Source organism: Myotis brandtii, unplaced genomic scaffold (assembly GCF_000412655.1).
Source record: "Myotis brandtii unplaced genomic scaffold, ASM41265v1 scaffold215, whole genome shotgun sequence".
In the NCBI taxonomy this organism is placed as follows: domain Eukaryota; kingdom Metazoa; phylum Chordata; class Mammalia; order Chiroptera; family Vespertilionidae; genus Myotis; species Myotis brandtii.
In genome coordinates, this window is record NW_005358043.1 from 2941520 (window position 1) to 2968784 (window position 27265).

The 27265-nt window shown below is 40.9% G+C and overlaps 1 protein-coding gene and 1 pseudogene across 2 annotated transcripts in view; both read right to left on the reverse strand.

Moving 5' to 3' along the window:
* Positions 1 to 8838: 8838 nt before the first annotated feature.
* On the reverse strand, positions 8839 to 9194 carry LOC102257084 (annotated as a pseudogene). Its single transcript, XR_001362043.1, has one exon. The product of XR_001362043.1 is annotated as a V-type proton ATPase subunit e 1-like (transcript).
* Positions 9195 to 13801: 4607 nt separating this feature from the next.
* The window catches only part of ARMC3 (armadillo repeat containing 3), a 92429-nt gene continuing 78965 nt past the window's right edge, over positions 13802 to 27265 (reverse strand). The window contains exons 17-19 of the mRNA XM_014539386.1: positions 23159 to 23359; positions 20725 to 20887; positions 13802 to 14890 (exon numbers count right to left, since the gene is read on the reverse strand). Of these exons, the coding sequence (XP_014394872.1) occupies positions 14681 to 14890; positions 20725 to 20887; positions 23159 to 23359 (574 nt within the window). The 3' untranslated portion in view covers positions 13802 to 14680. The remainder of the gene's footprint in view (positions 14891 to 20724; positions 20888 to 23158; positions 23360 to 27265) is intronic.

A 27265-nucleotide genomic window follows, 5' to 3' on the forward strand; every position in this document is an offset into this window, starting at 1 on the left:
ACACACACACACACACACACACACACACACACACACACAGGTCTCTCCACTCTCCTGCTGAGGCGTTGATTTTGTTAGAGGGCTCAGGAAGGTGTGTTTTTCCTGGAGACATGCTTGTGTGACTGTGCACAGAGGCTAAATTCCATCTAGGCAGTAATTGATCAGGAGCCTTGTGAGAAATGAGATCCATCCCCACAGCAAGGCAGCCAATCTGTGCCCTGTGCGATCGGCATGCACTGGCCGGTAGATGAGGGCGGCTGGAGGAGTGTCCATTGTGAGCGACTCCGGCTTTTTATGTACTTAAAATGCTGTTGGAAAGGAATTGTTTAAAAAGCTTCAGTGATTATTCGCAGAATAACTAGCAGAGCACTGTATTAAGTCACACGATCTCAGTTCATTTATTATTTCTAAGTATGACTCCCGAGGGCCTTTGTTCGGTCTTTTCTCCCTCCCAGGAAGGAGGCTCGCTGGAATGAGGCCTGCGCAGGCTTTTCTCTGGTGATACTCAGAAGGGCGGCTTCCTTCTCTTTTGTAAACAGTGCTGCTTGGAGCACCTACTAGTAAAATGTGCATTTTTAAGACTGGGTTTCCTGGGATTTCAGTCTGTTGGTATTTCGTGGCTGGGATGACATATATGGTATTCCAGATGTCGCCCATTTCCCCCTGGGATGACACATCTTATAGCACCTGAATAAACTGAGCAGGGAGAATTGAGCATTGTGGGCACCAAGGCAGTTGGAAGCTTCTGGGGTCATTTTTGGCCAGACACCCATGGCCTGAAATGTGAGCTCCCTGCCTTTGGAGCTGAATTGGCCCCATGGTGAGAGGAGGAGAGAGGAGCGTTGTCCTTGAATGGGTGGTGATGGGGGCAGAGGATGAAAACGGGAAACTTCTTAGCATCCAGGATTATGGGTACCTTAGCTTTTAGTCTATAAGGGGACAAAATGGTTACAGTGTTAGTTATCTCTGTCATGGTGCTGTGTGTGACATCTGCTTCTTTACATATTTGTCCACATGTTTAAAACCGTCCACAATGAGACTGTTACTTGTAGAATCCAATTAGTTCTAAAGCTCCCCATCCTGAAGGAGGTCAGGGGGTATCATGGAGCTGGGAACCACCGGAAGGCACTGAGGTGGAACACAGCCCCATTTGGGCTGAAACACCCAAGGCTCCCCAAACCCTGACACTGGCAAGCAGCCTGCTTTCTGCTGGGGTGCTCCAGCTGCCATATGACCAGGGGCGGGGTGTCTGTTCCCCAAGAAGGAAATCTCCCATTCTCTGCAAGGTGCTCAGAAGGCCACCTCTGCTCCCCATCCCCACCTCGGAGGACAGGACGTGGGGCCTGCGTTCCCTTAGCGCTGCCCTTGACTGTGGTACCAGCTTCTAGCACATTGATTTATGGAGCTATTTGGTGTCAAGTAATTGCCCATCAATATCCTATTTATCACCCAGCTTGTCACGGATTGTGGCTGCTATTCCACAAAGCCAAGGCTTTTGAGAAAGAGCCAGTGACTCAAGACAGAAAAAGAATGTAAGAAATGCAACGTGTCCAAGCTCTTGTTGTTTGCTTCTTCCTGCTGGGCCTTCCCATGAGCAAGGGGAGGGCCAGACCTGTCCCAGGGCAGGAGCCTCAGCAGGACTCCTGGAAGACAGGAAGGCACCTTCTCGCCCCAGCCCTTCTCCCCAGCATCCTTCCTAAATAAATGTGCTCTATGTTGGGAATAGCAACAAAAATCTGTATATGCAGTAGGTGATTATGTTTTTAAAAATTCCAAGTTAATAGACTGGAAAGAAATATATCAAAACATGAATACTCTGTGGCTGATAGAAAACTTCTTTCTTCTTTGCTATATTTCCCATATTGTCTCTAATGAGCGCATATCTCTTAAAAGGAAAGAATGCATTTTGCCTATGTTTACTGGCTCTTGATATTTCACAATTAAAGAGTCGTTTATTCAGCTTCAAGTTTTTCGTGCTTTTAAAATGCAGAATCTTTGCGAAGGTGTTTTTAGCCTCCAGCTGAGAAGAACATCAGTCTAGAAAAGAGGCTTTGGAATTGGCCCCCAGAGATCAGGCTCTGAGGATCCGGCGGTGAGTGGGGTAAGGGGAGGGGCTGAAAGACAGGCCGAAGTAGGCTGGGGCACCAGCTTTGCCGCCGCAGGACTTGCCTGGGGTGCTCCTGGTGACCTGGCACACTGGGGTCTCAGTGCAGAAGTGGGGCTTCTCCCCACTTTGAGTGCTGAATTCCTGGAAAGCCACCAGGAGCCCCAGAGATGAGGAATCAGATGGTCGGTATTAAGAACTCTCCAGGCCCTTCCCTCGCCCTCAGCTTCCAGGGCTCAGTCCAGAGGCCTGGCTCTGTGGGGGAGAAAAGGAAGCCCGAGTAGCTGTGTGTTTCACAACTGAAAGTCCCAGCTGCTGAAGCTGAGTGATTCAAAGTGGTTTTTCTTTTAAGAAAATAAAACCACAAAGCCTTTTGTCATACTCCTTGGGCCGTCAGAAACTATTTGGGTAGATTTTCCTGGTCTTGTTTTCACATGCAAAGGTGGGAGAACATACCTGTCCTCACCCTGACTCACCACACAAACAGAGAGAGAGAGGAGAGAGAGAGAGAGAGAGGAAGATTTCTGGTTCTGTTCCTTCCAGCTCCACCCTCATTTGTGGAAGGGGCTGTGCATGGTATCTGTCCGAAGATTCCTCCTTCTGCTGATTTTGTCTAAAATCTGGGTCCCAGGGCACAGGTGTGGCATGAATGAGGTGAGGAGAGCTCACATTCATTGGGTGCTTTCTCTGTGCCAGGCAATATTTTAACTACTTTCTCCATCCGTTTAAATCTTACAATCCTAGGAGAAGGGAGCTATTCTCATTGCCATTTTCTGGGCAAAGAAACGGAGGGCCAGAGAGTCACTCTCCTGAGACCACTCACTCAGTGAGGAGCAGAGCCAGGGTATGAGCACGCCTTTACCTGAAAACCATGACCCAAGTTATCTCTTTGCAGGTGCTTATTTCAAATTTGCCTACATCTGTGCATAGAGGTTTTAAACAATAATTATAGTGAAATACCTTTCCAGGCATTATGCTAATTATAATGTGCTAACAATTCACATCTGTAATTAGGAGCCTGGGGACTGCGTGTTTCTGTTGCTTGAAAAGGGAGGGCACTAATATCTCTCCTTGTGGAAACACATACTCACGGTCCAAGAACAGAAATAGCATGCCAACAGGTACTGATGCCCAGTGGGAGCCCATCATCTAAATATTCTCAAGACCCAAGGATTGCAGTGATTAAATATCCCCATGGCATGAGTCTATAAAGACAGGAAGGTGGGCCAAACAACTTAAGTCTTCCCCACTTAAGTGAAAAAGAGAAATATTTCGTACTATCCCTCCTACGTTCTCTGGCTGGGGCCCTGTAAATTGGACTGACAAAATTTAGATTAGCAAAAGAAAAGCATACAGATTTATTTAATATAAGTTTTATGTGACTCAGAAGTCATCATAAGGAAATGCAGACCCCAAGAAAGGTGAAAGCTGAGGGTTTTTATACTAGGCTCGATGAAGTGTGGAAAGCTGTAGAAAATCATATGATGGACAAAAGGCTATGAGCTCATGGTAGTGAGCTGGGGAGATCTAGCAAGGCCTGTTCATTCGAATTCCTCTCCTGGTGCCTCTGTCTTCAGAGATAAGGATGCTCCTTTTTTCTGGGTGTAGGGAGGGCACCTCTCATGTGAGAACCCCAGGATCTGCTTCAGGGGAGATGGAGGAGGTAAGGGAGACCTTTCTGCATATGCCATTCCTCAAATTCCTTCAGCTAAACATAGTCAATATGGCAAGTGGCTGTATTTGAAGTAGCGTGTTCTAAACCCTGTCATTAGCAAATGACGAAACGTTTAAGTTATTCGCATCTTACAATCAAGCTATTCAGTACAACACAGGTCTCAAATTTCTGAGACAATATCTATATATATAAAAGCCTAAGCCACCATCCGACTGCAGACCATCCAACTGGTAGCTATCACTTACACTGACCACCAGGGGGCAGACGCTCAACTCAGGAGCTACTGAGCTGCAGTGACTTAGCAGCTGCATTTCTTGGGTGACGCACCAAGAACCAGAGAGGAGGGAGCCTGATTCTGGGGTGCATCATCCGAGAACCGCCCTCTCGCATACCGGGACTCCTCGGGGGAGAGCTGCAATGACTTGGCAGCTGCATTTCTCGGGTGACGCACCAAGAACCAGAGAGGAGGGAGCCCGATTCTGGGGTGCATCATCCGAGAACCGCCCTCTCGCATACCGGGACTCCTCGGGGGATGTCGGAGAGCCAGTTTCAGCCTGATCTCCACAGGCCAAGCCAAGGGACCCCACTGATGCATGAATCTGTGCCCATTGGCTCCCCACTTCAGGTCTGGCTCTCCACCAGGCCTCTAGCCCATTGCAGAGGTCGTGGGTCTGGCCCTTACAGAAACTTTTCAACTTGATTAGCTACATGATGAAATGTACAGGACCTACTGGCTGCGGCCCCGACGTCTGGCGCCCGTGCTGGCCCATCCGCTTAATATCAATTTCCAGTGGAGGCAGCGAATTTTCCCGCTACCACTCTTGGCTGGGAAACCAGCAGTGGCTTCCCTCCTTTCCTGCAGACAGTAGCGCCAGTGGGCAACCTCCGGGGAGGGAAGGAGGCAAAGGAGCAGCTCAGGTGGGAAGAAGGAGGCTCCTGCCGCCACAGGACTCTGCCTGGACGGAAGGGCCTGGGCTGGAGCCTGACATTGAGCAGGGTCCTGCCCTAGGCCGACTAGGTTCCAGGCTAAGTAAATCCTGTTTGCTAAATAATTGCATTTTGCAGCTAAATGCCCACAAGTCAACAGTTACTGCCAAACTTAGGGTAAAGTGAGATGAAAGAAGAGAGACAGATACAGAGAGAAAATGATATAATATTGGGAGAAGAGAGGAGGGAGCCTGATTCTGAGGTGCATCACCTGAGAACCGCCCTCTCACAGTCTGGGACCCCTCGGGGGATTTCGGAGAGCTAGTTTCTGCCCGATCCCCACAGGCCAGGCAGAGGGACCCCACTGGTGCACAAACCTGTGCACCAGGCCTCTAGTATTTAATATAATTGTCTTGTTATAGAAATGAATACACTCACTAAAAAATATTTGGTTCCAAATTTTTTTTAAACTTTAAAGAACAATAACTTGCAAGCCTCTATATGGATCAATGCCTTAATATGTGGCCTTAACCTTGGACTTGGAAACCTGAGCTGAGGGAACACTTCGGATCCACTCTGGCCTTCTCTCTGGAAATTTCTAATTCATTGCTGTACTCTGTGGGGTTTTGCATTCTTTCTACATAGTATCTTTGACAGAGATGACAACTGTACATGAAAAATGATAACAGAATGTGTCCTTGGGGGAGCCACTCTCAGGCGTCCCCTCCCAGACCTCTGACAGCAAGGGCTCTGAAGCTTGGCCAGGGGCGCCAGGCTGAACGCAGACCTGGCTCCTGTCCTGGAATGATTTACATTAAGGCTCTGGGCCAGGTTCCCAGCCTGATGCCACTCCCCACCCCCGCCCCGCCTAGCCCAGGCCTTCTAAACCGTGCCAATAACACAGTTTTAGGTACCCCTAAAACTAAGGCTAAAAGGAATCAGACAGTCAGTATTAAGAGATTTACCAAGGCCTTCCTCATTTTTTCATTTCCTTTCTGTGGGATTTCACATTCATGGGCATAGTCTCTGATTGTGATGGTGTAGCCGTGTTAGACACGGCCATCCTGATTCTCACGGCACTCTTTATAAAGAGCATGTGCAAGAGAAAGCATTAGAGGCATCCTGTAAATGTTTTTAACTCACGAATAATGTTTATGCAGCTAGTGAACATGGCTCCGGGCATGGAGAGGGCTTTCCTGTTGCTAAATGTGGTGCTACTCCTAAAGCCAGCCCGGATGGGTTCCATATTATCACTTCTGAATGGGGCTCTGAAGTCCATTTCTGACCATTCTAAGCTGTCTTTTTAATTTATTATTGTCTTATTAGCAAAGGAAAATAACGACTGCATAAGGGAAATCTCATATCACTCAATAATGAACTTTCCCCTCTCATCCTAATTCTCAAAGGAGTAAATAATTGCATAGAAAAGATGAAAGTCAAGCTTTCTATTCTGTAAGAGGTTAAGGAGTCAGCATATTTCTCTCTCTTTCTCTCCCCCTCTCTTATTTGTATTAATAAAACGAGATCAAAATGTTTTTCCGGAAAGCTGAATAAATGAAATCACACGGCTAGAAAGCTGTGCATACAGGATAATGACTATCAATGATTTCGCAAGATAAATGATTTGATAATACAGACATGAATGCATTCATCTTTTTTTCAGAGTTTTCCTAAAGTAAAGACCATGGAATCAAGAGAAAATGTAGACACTAACTCAGATTTTTCAAAGAAAGGAACCTATAAATAAACTAATTGGACTATCACTTGATTTGTATGTCAGATATGTAAGTACTTAGAGGGAACACTGTTTGCTTCAGCTGTTCTCATCAGGATGATTGATGACTACTTAAAAGTGCTTGATTCCATTTGTATGCCAGCTGTTCTTGTGTAGAACAAATGGGGACTTTCTCAAGACAATCAGAGCCGGACTGTGGGCAGGATTTGGGGCTGATACCTAGGAGCTGGAAAAGGTTACTGATGGCTCTTAGCTCGTTGCTCTGAGATCAGACCACACTCGTGATGAAATACAGTTGACCTTGAACAACATGGATTTGAACTGTGTGGGTTCATTTTTACACAGATATTTTTAAATAAATACTGTAAATGTATTTTCTCTTCTTTATGATTTTCTTGCCATTTTTCTATTCTCTAGCTAACGTTATTGTAAGAATACAGTATGGAATACATATAACATACAAAATATGTGTTGATGTTTACTTTTGGCAAAGCTCCCAGTCAACAGTAGGCTATCAGTATTAAGTTTGGGGGGAGTCAGAAGTTGTATGTGGATTTCTAACTACACAAGAGGTCCGTGCCCCTCACCCCTGTGTTGTTCAAGGGTGAACTATATATCTAAAGTAGATGCTGATTACTGGGACTTGTGAACACAAGATCCTGCTTCTTTGCAGGTTTGGTTGGTGGAAAGATCTTAGCCAATGTTGAGCCTTTGTTAGCAAGTTAACAAGAACCTAAGTAGTCTTAACTACACGCACTAATAGTACTTTTAAAGGTAAAATTGCAAGATGAGTCATTCAAGTCACAGACAAGTTGGGCCAAGCAGCAATACAAAAATCATCAAACCATGGAAGTGATGCTATGTCCTTTCATAGGGAAGCAGCTGCCACAGGTTACACCTCTGGGTAGCAAGGTGCTGGCGGTAGGAAAATGAACACAGGCACATGGGGGATGGTTTCAAACATAAGCTCCAAGATAGTGGCAGGTCTGCATTTTCACTTCCTGTTGCACATGTTCCAAAGCAGCTGCCAATAGATGAGAGTGATTTTCTTTACCACAAAAGTACTTTCAAAGGTATCCAAATGAAAATAAACACTAAGAACAATCTCATTGTCGTTTTTAAGGTCAGTTAATTTCAGGCGTAAAGACAGTCAGCAAATGCTGCCCAACCTACTCTGTGCTAGCGACTGTACCAGTAGGGTATACACCAGACCGGAAATAGCTCTCTGTCTTATTGGGGGATCAAAGCGTAATTGCTAATGGTTGTCAACTGCTTACTATGGTTAGTTAGCACTGTGCTGAGCATGTTATATGCACTATCTCTTTTATTCCTCAGACCAACCTTATGAGGTGGCTACTATTATTATCACCCCATTTTAGAGGCAAGAAAACCAAGACGTTTTCTCAACATCCCATAGGTAAGAATGGAGGGAGCAGGACTCAAACCCAAGTTTCTCTGATGCCAAAGAACACCCATGCTCTTTACCCCACGTGCTATATGTGTGCTTTAGGAAAGTGGCAATGCCAGGCAGTCAGCTATGGGAAAATGCCAAACTGACTGACAAAAAGTGTCACAGAAGGTCATCAGAAGAGCAAAAGACATCTGGAGAAGCTTAGGGAGAAGGTGAGGCTTAATCTGAATTTAGATTCGAACTTGTAGACAAAATATTACTAGGATAATATTGAGGGTAACTACCATATCTTCTCACAAATATTCCTTTGGTGCTATCAGAGAAAAAAATTGGCCTCATGAATCATTAAACTGATGTACTGTGACCTTTCTTGTATAATTATATGTATACATATAATTTTATATGCATGCAAAGTATATATAAAATTATAGAAGTACTGGTGAAGGCAAGTTCACATAACCAGGTGTCAATCATCTCTTTTATAGATGAGAAATTGCATAAAGTCTTGTGTACTGTATGAATTGCATAAGGTATTGGGAGGCAATTCTCCAGGTCTTTTTTTTTTATAGAAAGCAGGAAAATAATTTATTCCAGAAGATGGCAGAAGTAAGAAATTCATCCTGAAAATAGATTTGGTGTAATCCTGTCGGGACAGATGTCCCCTCGAATATGCTCTCCTATGGCTGTTGCGCTGGAGTCTTATTGTCTCCTGACAGCTTTTGAACACATCACTGGCCCCCTGTCATGAGCAGGCAGGAGCCATCTTCAGGTCCACAGTCCCGAGGAGAGTGCCGTGTTTCCCAGAGCACCTTCTGTCTCAGAGGAGCACATTACATTTGGTGGCGTCGGCAGCGTTTAGATTGAGGAGGCACATAACTCATCAAAGTGTAAAAAGGCTAAAGAGAGAAACACTGCACTGGAGAATCAGGTGGTCACCTGTGCCGGGCATGTGTAAGGCAGGATGGCCAGAGCAGGCGAGCCAAGGGAGGCGGCCCCGTGTGGAGGTGACTGCTCATCTAGAGATTCTCGTCATGACCTCGATGGCTGGGCAGCGGGTCTTCCTCCTCAAGGACAGTGATACTTGAAATACCAGGTGGTTTCATTTTTCAACTGTGGTCCAAAGAGAGGGCTGAGTTGGGCCAGAACTGCAATCAGCCAAAAGAGAGAGCAGCAAACTGAACAGGTCACCAACATGGTGATGATAACTCCCCGGTTGGGACCCTTGGAAATGAACCAGGGCAGCAGGAGGCCGATGATGTCCAGAACACGCTCATCACCATCAGAGGCACCGGGAGGCCGCTGTACGCCATGATGGCCGAGGAGCTGCCAGCCCCTGCCCCACCGCCGCCTTTGCATGTCTTATAAACATGGGCTTCCTGACAGCCCCTTGTTCAGGACTGCCTTTTCAAGGTGGTTAGCAAACAGCCTCAGAGGATATAATGTCTCCTCTCTGGTGAAAAGGGCAGGCATGCTTACTCTCCAATATAAAAGATTGGGTTCTCTAAGCTCAGGGTTCCTATCCTGTCACACAACCCACTGCGCTTGTAGCATCTATCTGGGTCCACTCACATTGCCTCCGGAGACTTGAGAGCCCGGAGAACTGACACCATAAGCTGTCTCATGCCACTTGCTGTGCCATGAGTGATAAAGCTCTTTGTCTCGGACCCAGAAATCTTATGGCTTCTGGCAGCAACCTTGAAACTGAGGCAGTTAACTCACGAGTAGGGTAAAGCCTCAGGACACTTCACACTTTAGAAAACAGGAAAATTTATTTTCTTTTTTCGATAGGCCAAGTCTGTCCTCATGAAAAATAAGGCACCTGCTCTGGTATTCATTAGATGGATGTCAAGTAGATCCACCTTGGAGCCTGGAGAAACCAGGGAAGATAAAATGCCCGTGTGAGTCTGCCCTGCATGCTTAGACAAGGTGCCCAGGGAGGAGTTTCAGGAAAGTACAGCCCTTCCGTGTCCACACCCTCAAAGTGCTCAACATCCCAGGAAGCGCTGACAAAGGGGCCCCTGAGCCAAATCGGGTTGACCTTTGTTTCAACACATAAAGTTTATTATCTAGGTATTATCTGTGGCTGCTTTTGTGCTACAATAGCAGAGTGGAGTGGTTGCAATAGAGACTGTATGGCTGGCAAAGCTTAAAATATTGACTATCTGGCCCTTTAAGGAAAACATTTGCTGACTTCGGATCTAAAAGAAGAGACAGATACATGAAGAATAAAGTATTCCCTCAAAACATGCTAACAGCAGAGGCATGAACAGAACATTATATGAGCATCAAATGGAAAGCTGTAAACACACACACACACACGGATATATACACATGCACACCCACTTGCACAATTGCATCTATCATTGATTTGCATGGTCTTATTTTTTCCTCACAGTACCTTTTTTTAAAAAATATATATATACTTTGTTGATTTTTTACAGAGAGGAAGGGAGAGGGATAGAGAGTTAGAAACATCGATCAACTGCCTCCTTCACACCCCTTACTGGGGATGTGCCCCAACCAAGGTACATGCCCTTGACTGGAATCAAACCTGGGACCCTTCAGTCCGCAGACCAATGCTCTATCCACTGAGCCAAACCGGACAGGGCCTCACAGTACCTTTATTAAGCATATAGATTGGTTCAAATGTAAAGCTTTGCCACTACTAGCTGAGTGATTTTGGGTAAGTTACTTAACTTCTCTGTGCCTCACCTGCTAAACATGAGTAATGCTACTTATACATCATAGGGTCACCAGAAGGATTAAGCGAAGGCATCACTAGCCTCTGACACATAGTAAGCAATCCGTAAATAGTCCTTATTATTTACCCCGCTTTCCGGAAGAGTAAACTGAGTGTCAGAGAGGTTGAGTAATTTTGTCAAGATCACACAGGTAGAAAAAGATAGATGCAGAAATTAATCTCAGCGCTAACTCCAAACCTGGGCTTTTTACCTCTGTTATGATACTGCTTCTCAATTCTAAAGGCTTAGTGACTTAATAAATCAAATCACCACAATACAATCTTTTTACCTTTTCCAACAATATTTTTATTTTTAAATTATGATTTGGGGTTTATTTATTGGCAGATCCTACAGGTCTCTGGTACCGTGTGAGTTTTCTGGAAGAGCCTTATTTAAATTCACTAGATTAATACATTCACACCGAACACTCAGATGGGTATTGACCAGTTTTATATTAAAATTTTTATATTCATAATTTTAAAAGCAAAGCTTTTGTTAGTAACCTATATAACAATATTCAAGTAATTTTAAATACAGAATAGTACTTTTAAATACTGAGTTCTAGATAAGTGATTTGATACTACTGTCTTCCTCTAAGAATATAGCAAAGTGATGTCTTCCATATAGTTTTCATAGAGTCTGTTTATCCTACTCTTAGTATTTAGCTGAGTTAAAACAAACAAGCACCATCCGTGTGTGGACTACAGCCTTCCTGTGCATGGCTCTAAGGGAAAGGGGGCCACCCCCTGACGCACCCGCATCTTATCTCCCCATTGCTGCCTTCGGCAGAGGACTGCTATTGACATATCTTGCTGGAAAAAAAAGGTTACTATTTAAAGAATGGTATGTCAATAAAGAAAAAAGGCCAGTATCCATTTGATTGTCTTTTGAGCTTCAAGAAAAGTATTTTTCATGGATGACAATGCTGTTTCTTTGACCAGGGAATAATACTTTTGAAATCTGCTATGTACTCACTAAAAGTGCAGTGCAAAACTGGAATTCTCATTTATGATACCTGCTCAGAGGCTGAAAGCCTGTGAAGAGGATTCTATTTAAATGTTCATTTCTCCATTTAATTAATAGCTATTTTTTGAAAGTTAGATATTAACTTTAATGAAATAGTTTGATTTTCAGAAGAGAAACTGTAGCTTTTGAGTCTAACAAGAAGCTTTATATAAATTGTTTTTGAAATCTCAAACTACAATAATTGCCACAGTTTCCACAGTTTTTAAGTGACAGGATTCTAATTCAGAAATCTCAAACTACAATAATTGCCAGTTTCCACAGTTTTTAAGTGACAGGATTCTAATTCAGCTCTCTGTAGTTCTAGACATGGCCCCATATTTCCTAGATCCAGTGCTGACTAAATTCACTTGTTATTCCAGCCTGAAGCTTGTAATTCCTGAAGGAGATCCCTAGCACTTCGTCATCCCACTGTAGTGACCAAGGTCAGGAGTTCCAGCTACAAATGGAGGGGCTGCTCTCAGCCTGGGTCCTTGAGTGACTGTGTGGAACAGAACCTCCTCTATGGGCCTGTGTTTGACATGTGATGTGATAAATGACTTCTATGTTAAGCGACTGATATGCAAGCATTCTTTATTACCATTGTAATAGTGTTCTATTCAAATACAATTTTCTTTGCTTCTTCTCCAAGTGGATCATCTTCTCCGTTGGACCATCTCATTGGTTTATAGAAGCTCTTTGTTAAAGATATGAACATTTTATTTGTTCTGCAATTTTTCTCCCTATAATTTTGCTTACAATTTATTTTGCTGAACAGAAATAATTTTGCTTATTCTGTATTTTTCTGAACAAGAATTTAACAGTTTTACGTAACCAAACTTGTCAACTATGTTCTATGGCTTCTTCTTTTTTTTTTTTTAATCTTATATAGAAAAGATCTTCACTTGCCCGTATCATAATTTTCTGATTGTCATTTCCCTGAGCAGAAAAGCTACGTCTGGACTTAATATTTTCTATTTTTATGTCTGTTTTATACTAATTTATTTATTACTGTGTTTTAAATATATGTTCTGATATATTATGGGGCTAATTCCTCTATATTGTTCTATTTCAAAATATTATTGGCATTCATATGCATTCACTCTTCCAGATAAAATTCAGAATTTGTTAAGTTCTAGAAAAGAAAATGTGTTGGGATTCTATATGAAATTATAGTAGTTAAAAAAAAGAAATTATACTAACTATATATGTTGCTGAATCTTCTATCAAGAAAATGGTGTGTATCTTCATTTAGTCAGGTCTCTTTAAAATTTTATGTTTTTTCTTATGTATTTTTTGTTAAATCTATTTTTAGGAATTTTATAATTTTTGTTGCTATTATGAATGTTTTCTTTTTATAGTGGATTGTATTATTATTAATAATAAATTAATAATAAATTTTATGGCTGTATACTTAACTGGTAAAACAGAATAGATAAACTTTAAAGACTTGAGAATTTAAACTCATTCCTGTTCAATAATCACCTAGAACCTAGCTAAGACAGGCAGCATACATAATGTCTCAAAATGGAAAAGAAATGTCTCTGGCCTGTGCCAGACTGAGAAATGTGGTGTCCACCTGGGCTGTGTCACAGTGGCTCTGCCTGGAGCCTCCCTTATCCCATTGTGATCTTAGGCCATTGCCCTGTGAAAACTGTTCCCACAACTTACTAGGAGGTTGTTTTTCAAAGATGGTATTTTCTGTATTACATTTGTTATCTGTATGAAGCTCCAAAGAGGAATTCCTCGGTCTTTGCTCCTCCTGAGAAACTACTTTGTGCTTTTATCTAGTGGCCCTGATTATAAATCATGTAACTTATAGCATTTCCTTCTGCATTGGCTGCTGGAGAGCATAGAGTCAAATTTTCACTCAGCTCCAACAAATGCATAAGCTTTTCATGGATGCATTTGAATTCTAAGCTTATTCCTGGCCTTGTTGAGCTTTCTTTACTACTCCTATGCCTTTTTTTTCATTTATTTTTATTTTGTTACGTCTTTTATATCTTTGTAATCCACTTTAAATATTTTCTGGGTCCAAACAGACTTGAAAATGCTTAGACAAGTATGTATGTATCCTTGGACCCATGCTCTAGTTCATGAAATTGCATGATAAATATAATGACCACACCATTTGACATACAGAACTTTATTTTGAAGTAAAGAATTATACATTCTTTGAATTTACAGATTGGTTCACATAGAATAATCTTGGCCTTAATTTCTAAAATAAAATTCACTTTTAAAAACCTTCTAGTAAAATGATTACACAGGAAAACTTTAGTCTTAAAGCCTGACCAAGAAATAAGCACTTCATGAGACTCATCATATTACTTATCTTTATCTCTCTTACCATTTAAAACGTGTGTTTGCTTCATTTTGTGCTTAATACTGAAAACACAACTCAGCAAAGATTTATTATATTTCAAACTTTCACAGAAAAGAAGTTTTTTTTAACTGAAGGTATATTTCCAAGTCAACATAGATAGGACAAATACAATTTACGGAAATAGTTTTTAGAAATATTTATATTTCAGTGAAGTATATTAAACAGTGCTCTTAATAAGTCTCAAAAAATGTGAACAAAGTCATTTTAGAAAGTAATTTGTAATACTAGAATAGATCTATAAATAGTCAAATTCTAAATAATCTTACTTTAAGCAAATGAGAAAGGTGACTGACGACATTAAAAAACATTGAATTTGCTTAACCCAGTGTTCCTGAGGCCTCCTGGGCATGAAGAATGACAGTGATGAGGCCACAGAATTGCCTGGGATCAGCAGCTGAGTGTTTTACACAAGAATCCCAAAGGGCAGGGAGGCTCCTGGGGAAACAGTGGGCTGGGATAATTTTGACAATAATAAGCTTTTCACGAGGGACTTTTCACAAGCATAAGATGATCTAAACAGACTACACTTCTGCCAAAAACCTGAAGTCAGAAGCACAACCATGTCAATCCAGGTACCTCATTCTCACACAGAGAGGAGCTTTCTAATACTTTTATTTAAAGAAATAAAATTAACGGGGGAATTTCATAGAAAACGTGTAGATTAAATGTCTCGTTTGAGCCACTTTTGTACTTGCTACTTTAGAGAAATCTGTAACGATCTGCTTCTTTACTTTTTAGCCTCATCAGTGCTCCTGGGTGGAACATGAGGTCAACGACGTACTCTTCAGGAGGAGGCAGACCCCCAATCACTCCCTTCTGAGATTCATTCATCAGCTTAACTTCATTCCAAGCTCTGCCGTACTCCCCTCGGACCAGAGAGCAGCCGATGCCAATTCTATCAGCCAGAGCCTGTGGGAGAAAACACAAGATCAACCAAGAGTGAGAAGGAAGACGAGGTGGAAAAAAATTCTCAGTTGTAAGACCCACCTTGGTTGAAGGTGAAATATACAACTCTTGCAAAGAAGTGCTTAGAAAGGAGGCTGAAAAATGTGGAATAATGTGATAGGAGCCAAGAAAATGTGATATGTTCCTTTGTTCCTCAAGATCCTGTAGATTTAAAATCTCTGTGTAGGTCCTGCTGGGAAGGGACATTTTTCAGGCAGTTACACTGCATTGTATCAGGACAAGATTGATAATGCCATTGGAGAAAAGCTATTCCACGGGCTTTCAGCACTAGTGCATCTATCAATCTTTCCAAGCTCCTAAGGCTGCTCTCTGGGTATGAATCACAGTGGGATTGAAGGAGGGACCAAATGGGTGGAGACCGGTTTCTAGCCAATTTCTTCTGTGTGATGCACGTAGACAGATGCTGTGGAGCAGGACGAAACGTATGAGTGGTTGGTCCTTCTTGGGCTGCCTGCTGCCACCTCCTCAGGGTCTGCTTATGTTTGGGGGGAGTTGTTTCTTCAATTTGCCTTGACGTTGAGGTGTTTTTTTAAAAGTACCCTTGAAATAATCTAGAAACTTCTTAGCCACAGTATAGGTTCAGATTGCCTGGGTTTGAATTTCAGCTCAGCCACTTTCTAGTTGTCACCTCAAGCAAATGGCCCGGCCTCTGTGTGCTTCCATTTCCTCGTCTGTAAAATGAGGATAACAACAGTCTAAACCAGTGATGGCGAACCTATGACACGCGTGTCAGAGGTGACATGCGAACTCATTTTTTTGGTTGATTTTTCTTTGTTAAATGGCATTTAAATATATAAAATAAATATCAAAAATATAAGTCTTTGTTTAACTATGGTTGCAAATATCAAAAAATTTCTATCTGTGACACGGCACCAGAGTTAAGTTAGGGTTTTTCAAAATGCTGACACGCCGAGCTCAAAAGGTTCGCCATCACTGGAACACTCTCCTCATCGGGTGGTTACACAGATGAAGTGAATCAATACATGTCAAGTGCTTAGAGCCGTGAATGCTGGCACACAGTGAGTGCTCAGGAGGTGTTCCTAGTACTAGAGGGTGGGAATTGTGTTGTTACAATAATCTCTATATTCATTTATTAATGTAATTTATCTGAGGGTATAGCACTCTGTGATACTGAGATTTCTAATAAGAAATATATTTTGGTCTTCATCAGGGTTTGTGGCACAGAGTTTCTGAAACCCTGGGAATTTCCTAGGTGATGAGAACTAAAAAGGTGCCTTTTGTTATGATAATGAGATGATTGGATGCACCTGAGGATGGGGGCTGGTTGCCAGGAGAATCAACCACTTGATTAGATGTTTGGAATTTTTGGTCCTACTCCCTCCCCCTATCTCTGAGGAGAGAAGAGGGGCTGGAAGTGGAATCAATCAATGGCAATGATTTAATCAACCATGCCTATGTAATGAAGCCCCCACAAAAACCCGAAAAGAAAGGGTTCAGAGAGCTTCTGGGTTGGGGAACAGGTAGAAATTTGGGGTGAGAGCTCCGCACCCTTCTCCCATACGTTAACCTATACTCTTCTCTCCATCTGGCTATTCCTAAGCTACATCCTTTTATGATAAGATGGCAATCTAGTAAGTAAAATGTTTCCCCGAGTTCTGTGAGCAGCTCTTGCGAATTAATCAAACCCAAGGATGGGGTTGTTGGAAGCTTCGTCTATAGCTGTTTAGTTAGCAGCACAGGTGATAACCTGGGCTTGTGCCTGGCATCAGAAGTGGGGGAGGAAGCAATCTTGTAGGACTGAACCTTTATCCTGTGGGGTCTGATGCTGTCTCCAGGTAGAGAGTGTCAGAATTGATCTGAAGTGTAGGACATCTAGCTGTTGTCGGAGAATTGCTTCGATGTGTGGAACACCATCCCTCCCATGTTGGAATTAGTACTAGAATCATTTTGCACTCATAGTCTTGTGCGTAGAGAGATAAAAATAAACATATAATTAATTATCTGTTCCAAAATAACTTTTACTGATCTCTTACTCCATGTCAAAGCACTTTAAATAATCAAAAACCAAAAAAATCTGTGAAATACTTTGTATTTTCTGCTTTATAGACAATAAAACTGAGGTCATACTTAAACTGATGAACAAAAATAGATACAGATGAACAAAGAAACATTGAACAGACTGTCAAACTTCAGTGGGAAGGCAGGGGAGGGTTGGGGGGGAGGTAAGAGATCAACCAAAGGACTTGTATGCATGCATATAAGCATAACCAATGGACACAGACACTAGGAGGGTGAGGGCATGTGTCAGGGAGTGAGGGAGGCAGGCGGAGATCAATGGGGGGAAAAGGAGACATATGTACAGTGGGGCCTTGACTTACGAGTTTAATTCGTTCCGAGACCGAGCTCGTTTAGGAGCTCGTTAACTCAAATTACTCTATCAACTCAATGCAAAAAAATCGGCCGAGAGACAGCTGGTATCTCAAAACTCTAGTCCGGACACTCGTAAGTCAAAGCCCCACTGTACTACTATTTGTAACACCTTAAACAATAAAAACAAAAAACAACAACAACAAAAATACTGAGGTCAGATAATTATCCCAAGGTCACAGCAGGTGGGCCTAATGTGAGAGCCAGGGAATCTGTCTTAAGGTCTGAGTTCTTAACCTCAGAATAATATTGCTTCCAGCTGAGATGAATCTGAGTGTCCTTTGTGAAGTTAGAGACAAGGTCATCTGCTTACAAGAAGAAATGGAGATGAGAAGGTTTAGCAGGACTGAGGAATGTCAGGCCCGCAGGCCATATAAGGCCCAACAAACCATTTGGTCAGGCTCTGCCAAGGCATTAGGGGTGAGTTAATTGAATGTTTGACAAATATAGCAGGCTAATTTCTAAGTTGATAATTTTGTATGGCCCAGGAATGACGTTATAAATCTCCAAATGGCCCTTGGCAGAAAAAAGGTTCCCCACCCGTGGCTTAGAGATAAGGTCAGGTGTGGTGCACAGTGGCTGAGGAAACTAGAAGCCTGGGATGAGGAGCTGGAAAAGGGGGGCCAGGCTACCCATGTCACACACGGTGGACACCTGGATCGGCGGTGGCACTCCCCACTGTTATGTTCCGCAGCCTGAGTGTCACTAATGGAAAGGACAGGCAATCAGATGGGTGGTCTGGCCAGGCAGAGGGGTGGGAGGATGGGTAGCAAGAAAATGAGGGAAATTAGTGAGCAAATTATAAATCTGTGGACAATTCATCTAGGCTTCCAAAGGGGCAAAAAGACAAAACAAAAAAGAGCCAAACAACTGGAAGGAAATGGAAGAGACAACAAATATACATAAGAGGAGTGAAAGATTTAGGAGGGGTGGAAGGATAAGAGATTTCATCAGCGAGTTAAATGAGCGTTCAGGATTTCAGCAGTGGCCAAGGCCTGGGTAATTAATTGCAAGACTCAGTTGAGGTGTGAAATAAAGAATTCAGTTTGGCATAATGTTATAACTGAATCTCCCCCCCCCCCCCCCCCCCCCCCCCCCAGCCATAACTGCCAGTGTGAAGGTATTTGGAGGTGGAGCCTTTAGGAGGTAATTAGGTTTCGATAAGGTCATGAGGGTGCAGTTCCCATGATGGGAAGAGTGCCCTTATAAGAGGAGGAAGAGACCAGAGCTCTGGCACTCGCTCTCTCTGCCAAATGATTATACGTGAAGAAAACAGTGGATGCAAACCAGGAAGTGGGCCCTCACCAGACATTGAATCTCCTGGCACCTTGATCGTGGAGTTCTGCCTACAAAACTATGAGAAATGAATGTTTGTTGTTTAAGGCAGCCAATCCATGGTGTTTTGTTACAGAAGCCCAGGCAGACTGATACAGTGCCTATGACATACTTAAGTGTATCCAGCTCAAGGGTAAAGACATACATAGGTCTGGAATCAGGAGAGATCTGTGGGACAGAGGAAGGGGTCTGGAAACTTTAGGTGTATTTAAGGCCACATGAGGGGATGTCCTCACCCTGTGAAGTACATAAAGGGAGAAAAGGAAAAAGCCTGATGAGGACCTTGCAGGACCCCAACATTTAAGAGAAGGGACGGAGGAAAAGAGGTCTCCAAAGGTGATTGAGACGAAGTAGTGAAAGAGGGCACATTACTAAAGAGACTGATGTCAAAGAAAAAGAATGATCGATGACAAATTCCTCAACATATCAAGTAAGATAGACAATAGATCACTCTAATCCTTATTGAGAGGGAGCAAAAGCCAGACTGCAATGAGTTGAGAAGAAAAATGAGAGGTGTCCCATTGGAAGAACACGGAGTTGAGATGACTCAGAATTTTGAGCAGGAATGAGAACTGTATGGATAGAAGTATTCTGATAGGTTTTGATTCAGATAGGCATGGGCTCAAATTCCAGTTGTACCTCTGGTTGACCTTAGGCCAATTTCTCCTCTAAATATCTGTCTTCTTATCTCTAAAACAAGGAGTCATTTCATTTTGGCATTTTTGAGACTCTTCACAATTATATTTATCAAGTGCCTGGCACATAGCTCAAAATGGTGATGGTCTTGAGAATAGGAGCCACTGTAGTGGTTGTGGATGTTATGAGAAAAGAAAAGATACTTACTCTTTAAATATTATAGATTTAATTTTAGACTTTAAAGGAGAAATTGCTAAGAGAGAAAGAGATTAAAGACAGGAGAGAAGAATTAAGAGAGCAAGACATCCAAGGAATTAGGAAAGACTGACATCTGGATTGTAAATAGAATTAGCTAGGAGCTGGAGGCAAGATACTGTACACATAGATGCAATGAGGTTTAGAAGTATTTGGGGGAGGGTAAGACTTTTATACATTCAGTCTGTAGTTTAGAAACCATTTTCTTAGCTCCTATTAGATTACAGACACTGGATACAATGGAGAAAAACAAAGATCATTCCTTTTCTTAACCCTGATCCTTTTTTTAGTGTCCCTCACTTCAGCCAATAATGCCTTCATTAGCAGATGCCTTGCCTAGAACCTAGAAATCACTGTGTTCTTCTCCTATAATCTCTCACACCACATCTAGGCAGTCTCCAACTCCTTTCAGATTTACCTCTTACATCACCCTCTCTCACATCCTCGACTATGGCTTCAGAATAGGTCACCCATACTTCTGCTCCAGTAACCTTCCAACTGGTTTTCCTGTCTCCAGTCTTGCTCCTGCTCGAATCCATTTTCCATTCTGTTACCTGAATGGTCTTTGAAAATCATGTTACCCATTCAATCCCCCTTAATAATTTTCAGTGGCTAACCACATGGTGCTTTATGATCTGGTCCTTTAGCCTCATCCAACCCTTCCTCTTTCTTCATCCAGACAAACTATTCTACATCTCCCAAATGGCCCATTGACTCATACCTGTTATTTTGTTTAAAATGTTTGCTTTGTTTAAAATACTCTTGTCTTCCTTCTTTACCTGCTAAAATCCTATGACACCTCCACTATATCATTTTCTCTCCCGAAATTTTCCCTGACATCATCTTAGAATCCACAAGTCTGGCTTTGGTATACCTTGTGTACAGGAACTGGCAAGTTAGAATCTCTATATTCCCAAACCCTAGAAGAGGCCTTGGCCCTCAGTTGGTATATGATAAATGTTGAATGAACATGCTGTCAGGAGTGTGTGACTATATATGTACCAGTGTATATGTATATACACATACATATATATCTCAAATATAAGTAAATCTAAATGATAGGATTAATATTATCCAATTAAATACTAGCAGCTGGCTCACTCCATTATGATAAAGAGAAAACATTTTTACCTCATGGCAAATGAGGCAAACATCTTAAATACCTTGAAAAGCAAAGCTCGATGGTAGAAGATTCCTTTTTTGATCTGTCCAATTGGAACAACATTGGATTTAAGTTGAAATTTTAGTTCACTTATGTGAAGTTCCCAGCTGAAATCCTGTAGTTTATCTTTTGGAATTTTACCGCCCATTTTTTCTGCCACATACCTGTGTTAATTGCATTGAGATCAAATCAATCAAGTTTAATCTCACTTTAGACAATTTGAGTATAACTATATGTAAGATTATATATTTTTTTCTCTGATTTTATTGTTTACTTTAAAAATATACTTACTATAACAAGGTTAACATTCTGCTTACTAATCCAAAGTATCACTTATAAACAGATAGTCTAACAATTTTGTTCAATACATGGCAATAAATCATTGCTAATTTTCCCAATACTTACAACAAGATACAAATCAGTATCACTTAATTTGTCTCAATGCAGTTTTAAAATTTTATCCCACTCTTGAAAAATATTTGCAAATGATTCAATCTAAAATCCAAGGCATTGTAATAACATATAGTCCTTTTTAAAAGAAATTTAAATTCAGAGGTAAGATGAGCACATAGACATTTTCCCATTAGATCCCCAAATATTTTTAAGTTTTATAATTCTTTTCTTTTAATGTAATTATTTTTTAAATTTAGAGAAGGACATGGTATTTATGTAACACTGACATTAGAGGAGAGAGGAAGAGGCAAAAAGGAAAAATAAGTAAAGAGGTGAGTAGGTGGGATGGATGTATACTTTGCCTGTGGGCTTCTCTTAATATTAGGCTCTCACTGAAGTCAGTAAATGCACTGCAAAAATTCTCTGTAGATTTAGGTTACTACATCTTGGAGTAAAGGTAGAATTGCATGTTTTAAAGAAAGAATTTCCCTTGTATATGTTGAACTGAGCAAAGAACAACAGTGACAGACAAGAGAAAGAGTTGAGAGAAAGTTAATTACCTGACCTGCAGCCCCCCCTGGCCAGGTGTATTGTAATGAAGGCTAGCAACCAAAAGCATGGGGACAAATCTGTGTCTCTATCTTCATGTGGGCTCAGGGTAACAAGGCAATTATTTGGGAAATGATGAGAAGAATTTCTGATAGGAACAAGGCATGAGGAAATTTGACAAATGTCAAGCTTCGCTAAATCAGAGTTCTGCTTGAGTCATCACTTCTCAACATTAGGAAAACTTTAGCAGCCAAAAATGTTCTATTCCAGGGCTGGCTGATACGCAGTCAATGATCTGGCGGCTGTGTTTCTTGCAGTTGTTGCATCCACGTTTGATGACTGCAGCTCACTTCTATTTGGAGTAGATACGAGCTCCCATGGAGACCGCAGCTGTTGCCAATCCAGTAGCTCAGCTGCTGGTTGGTGTCAGTCAAGGAGGCTCTCCACTTCTAGTGATTCCTAATCCCTTACAGCTACCACGTTAAGTTCTCAGCTTCCCTTAGTGCAGTGGTTCTCAACCTTGGCTGCACATTAGAATCACCTGTTTCTTTGTTACTAATGTTGTGACCCCACCCCATAACAAAGTAACAGAATTTCTGGAGGATGAGGCCCAGAAATCAGGATTTTAAAAAGATTCCCAGGTGATTCTAATGTGCAGCCAAGGTTGAGAACCACTGTCTTAGTGGAACCAGATTAAATGCTCCAATTAAGAAGGTAACTTCACTATTTATGCAGAGCGCTGAGCCTGCCCAAACATTTTACAGTGGGGCCTTGACTTACAAGTTTAATTCATTCCGAGACCGAGCTCGTTAAGGAGCTCGTTAAGCTCGTTAAGGAGCTCATTAACTCAAATTACCCTATCAACTCAATGCAAAAAATCAGCCGAGAGACAACTGGTATCTCAAAAAACTCGTTAGTCGGGACACTCGTAAGTCAAGGCCCCACTGTAGATTACTTACTCTCCCACTTTAGAGCGATGTGAAACATATAACATAAAAATAAGGGTTGGTTATTTGTATTAGAAAATAACTTGTGGGTTTACAAATAATTCACAATAGAATTTCTTTAAATTGTGAGAACCCCATATAGCCAGGGAATTGTTTCATTTTCAAACTTTTGATTTATTTTAACTTCTTCAAGATCAAGATTGAAAAGATACTTTTCATGGTTTACCTGAAAAAAATGACAGGAATTTTTTGCCTTTATTTATTTATTTATTTTAGTAAAACATAGTTGGCATATACATAGGTATTTTTCTTTAGGTAATTTCCAGCTACTAGTTCTGATTCTTGGCAGAAATCTGATCTAAAATAGAAATTGAGAAATCCCCCCCCTCCCCCCAATTCATTGTATTTCTGTTTCAGAGTCAGAGGTAGGGAACTATAAAGGTCAATTTTATTATGGTATAGTTGTCTAAAAATTGGCTAAAAAATGCAAACCACTAAATTAAACATATTTTCCACAAATTGTATATGTGTATATAGACAACTTACTTTGCAAGAGCCTCAATCTGTTCCCTTATATCGGTTATGGGAAGTATTGATTTGGTCACTTCATACACATAAGCACAGAAGTCAGGATCAGCGGGAGGGGACCATTCTTTATCTTGGTTTCCTTCTCCAGCCCATTTTAGTACCACTGTAACCTCTTCCTCCTCCTTCTGTTTTTCCTCTTCTTTTTTACCTTTGCTTTTCCTTTAAGAGTAAACAACAATCAAAATCATAAAATGAATAAGCACAAACTGCTCTGAGTTCATCTGAAGAACATCCCAGAAATACAGTGTTTATACCTCAATGATGATACCATATTGTTGTCAAATTTTCAATGACAATGGTAGATTTTTATAGAGTTTCTATGCTTTACAGGAGATATTAATTTCAAGAGAATATACACACACACATATTATGAAAATTATCTATTGGTCTTCTGAACAATTGTGTAACAAGATGCCTGGCCCATCATAAGTATGATATAAATATTTATTGAATTGAAAAAATAGGTTGCCTTCTCATGGAGTCTTTGCCAATTTCATATCATCTCTTGCTTCAGTTGACACCTTCTGAAGGAAGAATGCAGATCACAATTTTTAAGAAAAATTATTGAAAACATAGAAAAAAGCAAAGCAAAACAAGGATGGTATAGAATTCTTGTCATGCAGGGACAAAGGCTCACCAAAAGTTTATCTGGGGAAATGTACTTAGTTATTTATTTAAATTAAATTTATTGGGGTGACATTGGTTAACAAAACATACAGGTTTCAAGTGTACAACTCAATAAAACATCCTCTGCACACTGCATCATGCGCCCATTGCCCAAAGCCAAGTCTCTTTCTGTCCCCATTTATCCCTCCTTTGCTCACTTCCACCTGCCCCCACACCCCTTGAAATGTACTTAGTTCTGTACTTAGGAAAAATGGCAGATACCTAGTAAACAGTGAAGATACTACTTAATTAAAAGATAATATTAATTAAAATGTCCAGATTTAGAGAAATTACTAGTTATCATATAGGTTTTTGTTTACTAAAGATGCAAATTATTTTGTCCAGTGGAAAAGATACTCTCAAAGGTTACAGTTTATTGTTCTAGTGGTTAATATCCTACAGTATGTTTTGTTATGTAATTTGTCAGTCTTTTTCTAACATTTCTTAATTAAATACCTAGCTTCTCAAATGTTCTTTGAACCAATATTAACATCTCACTGATTCTCTCTAATTAATGAGTTGAACAAAAACAATGGCATGGGTTCTTTTTCCAGGTAACATGGAGTAAGCACACTTTACCCTGTCTCTCTGACTGAATATAGTCCTAAAACCTGGACAGAATGTATGCAATCACTATTTGAAGATTCTGAAAAGTAATTAGTAGCAGAAAGATCAGAGAAGATACTGAATCACTACTGAACTGTTGGTGAATCTAACTCTTTATTTTTGTCCACTGTTCTATAAGCTGAACTAAACATAGCCCCAAATCTGGAAGTGGGCATCAGCACAGGCAGTGAAAGCTCAAGGAGAAGCCTGTTTGAGAAACAGGGAAGAGACAGAGTGGAGTGGGGAAAAGCCCTGTTTTTTTCTTATTTTTCTCATTCTCTTGTGCTCCAGCCCCTAAGGAATCCCATCCTGTGACAGTGGTGACAGTGGTGTTATCCAGGTCCCTAAGAGCCTAAGACTGCCGTAGACTCAGTCCTCCTGCTGTTTGGCTGTATATATGGATGCAGTCATGGCAAAGCTGTATCAGGACAGAGTATATAAAGGGAAGCCCCAATGAACCAGCAAAGACAAAGGAGATTATGTAGAGGAAGGAGCTCAGGAAAGCCACCATATACATTTGTTTGTGAATTCCTAGGCTTACTCCCAAGCTGTGTGTGCATGGTTCCGACCCAAAAAACACCTACGTAGGTTTTGAAGATGGAACTATGGGATAGACCACTGCCCAAGTCCCAAACTGGACACTAGTTGGCACACAAGCAGGGAAGATCCAAACAACACTGCAAAATCTTTGAACCTGAGACTGACTGTGGATGACAACTCACAGATCACTGGTTGGAATTTGAAGACTGAAAGCAACTGGGTCAATTACCTAATAACACACACACAAAAGAATATCCTCCTTAGAATGCATAAAAGACGCATAAATAAAAACTGCAGCACTCATCACATGACATTACAATCTAATTACTCAGCATACAAAGAACCAGGAAAACCTCAACTCAGATGAGAAAAGACAATCAACAGACATCAATGCCAAGATGGCACAGATATAAATGCTGCAATTAGTAACAAATACTCTTGAAATGAATAGAGAGACAGAAAGTTTTAGAAAGAAATAGGGCATATAGAAATAGAATTTTGGAGCTGAAAATATAATACAGAAACTTAGAAAAATACAACTTTCTGGATGTGTTTAATAAAATAGAGATAACAGAAGAATGAATCTATAAACTTGAAGACAGATTAATAAAAAGTAACCAATCTAAGCAATACAAAGAACAAAAGATTGAAAAAAAACAACTGACAGTCTCAGGGACTTGTTGTAAGATAAAAAAGACCTAATATTGGTGTCATCAAATACCCAGAAGAGTAGGAGAAAGATGAAGTACAGAAAAAAAAAATAATTAGGACTGAGATAACTTCCTAAATTTGGTTAAAGACATAAATCTACAGAGTCAAGAATTTTAGTAAATGTAAAGATAAACCCAAAGAATTTCACTCCCAGACACACCAAAATAAAACTATCAAAAACTAAAGACAAAGCAGATGGCATAATTGTCTATGTAGAAAACCCCAAGGAATCTACTAAAAAAACAAAACCCCCCCAAAACTCCTAGAACTAACAAGCAAGTTTACCAAGGTTTCAAGATACATGCTCAACATCCAAAAATTGTGTTTCGATATAAAAGCAACAAACATGTAAAAAGTGAAAAAGTTTTGGAGCACTTAACAATTGCTCCAAGAAAGTTAAACCCTTAGGTATAAACTTGACAAAATATGTAAAGAATCTGAGTGCTGAATATTAAAAATGCCATTGAAAGCAATCAGATAAGATCTCAATAAAGGATGAAACATACTGTGTTCATAGATTTAAAGATGCAACATATTAAAGATGTCAATTCTCCCCAAAATGATTTCTAGGTTTCATGTAACTCCTATCAAAATCCAAGCAGAGTTTCTTTGTAGACATAAAAATATCTTATTCTAACATTTATACTAGAAGGCACAGAATAGCCAAGTCAATCTTGACAAAGAAGAATAAAGTGGGAAGAAACTCTTCTTGATATCGAAGCTCACTATACAGTTACAGTAATCCAGACAGAACAATATTGGTGGAGAGACAGGCACACAGATTAATGCAACAGAACAGAAGACCCAGAAATAGACCCACCAATATGCTCAACTGATTTTTTTAACAAAGATACAAAGGCAATCCAATGTAAGAAGTACTAGTATGGCCTTTTCAACAAATAGTGCTGAAGCAATTAAACATGTACGATCCTTGTGGTGACAGAAATGTTCATTCTCTTCATAGACACATGAACTTACAGATGTATTAAAATTGTACAGAGCCACACACACACACACACACATACACACACACACACACACACACACACACACTGGCAGTAAAACTGGGGATATCTGAATAAAAAATCATTGGATATATCAACCTAAGATACAATGTAATCTAAAATCTCTAAGCAAAATTTAATATTTCTCAGCTGTATCATCTTTACCCTTTCCTTTTATGTAAAATAGATAAACTGAACATATTCACATACATAGTAAATTAGGAACCAAAACTAGGAACCAACACTGGGAAAGTCAATTAGAATGGTAGAGAGCATAGATAGGTTTCATTGCTTTCTAAAATTACAGGCTAAGTTTATAAGACTGAAGAGCTCCACCCTGTGATTACACAGAGCCACCTATAAACAGAGAGGTGGGGAGACCAAGATGGCGGCATAGGTAAACACCGGAGACTGCTGCCGCAAACAACCACTTCAAAAATACAACTAAAAGACGGAACGGACATCACCCAGAACCACAGGAAGGCTGGCTGAGGAGAGACTCTTCAACTAGAAGGAAAAATAACAGCACACCGAGGCT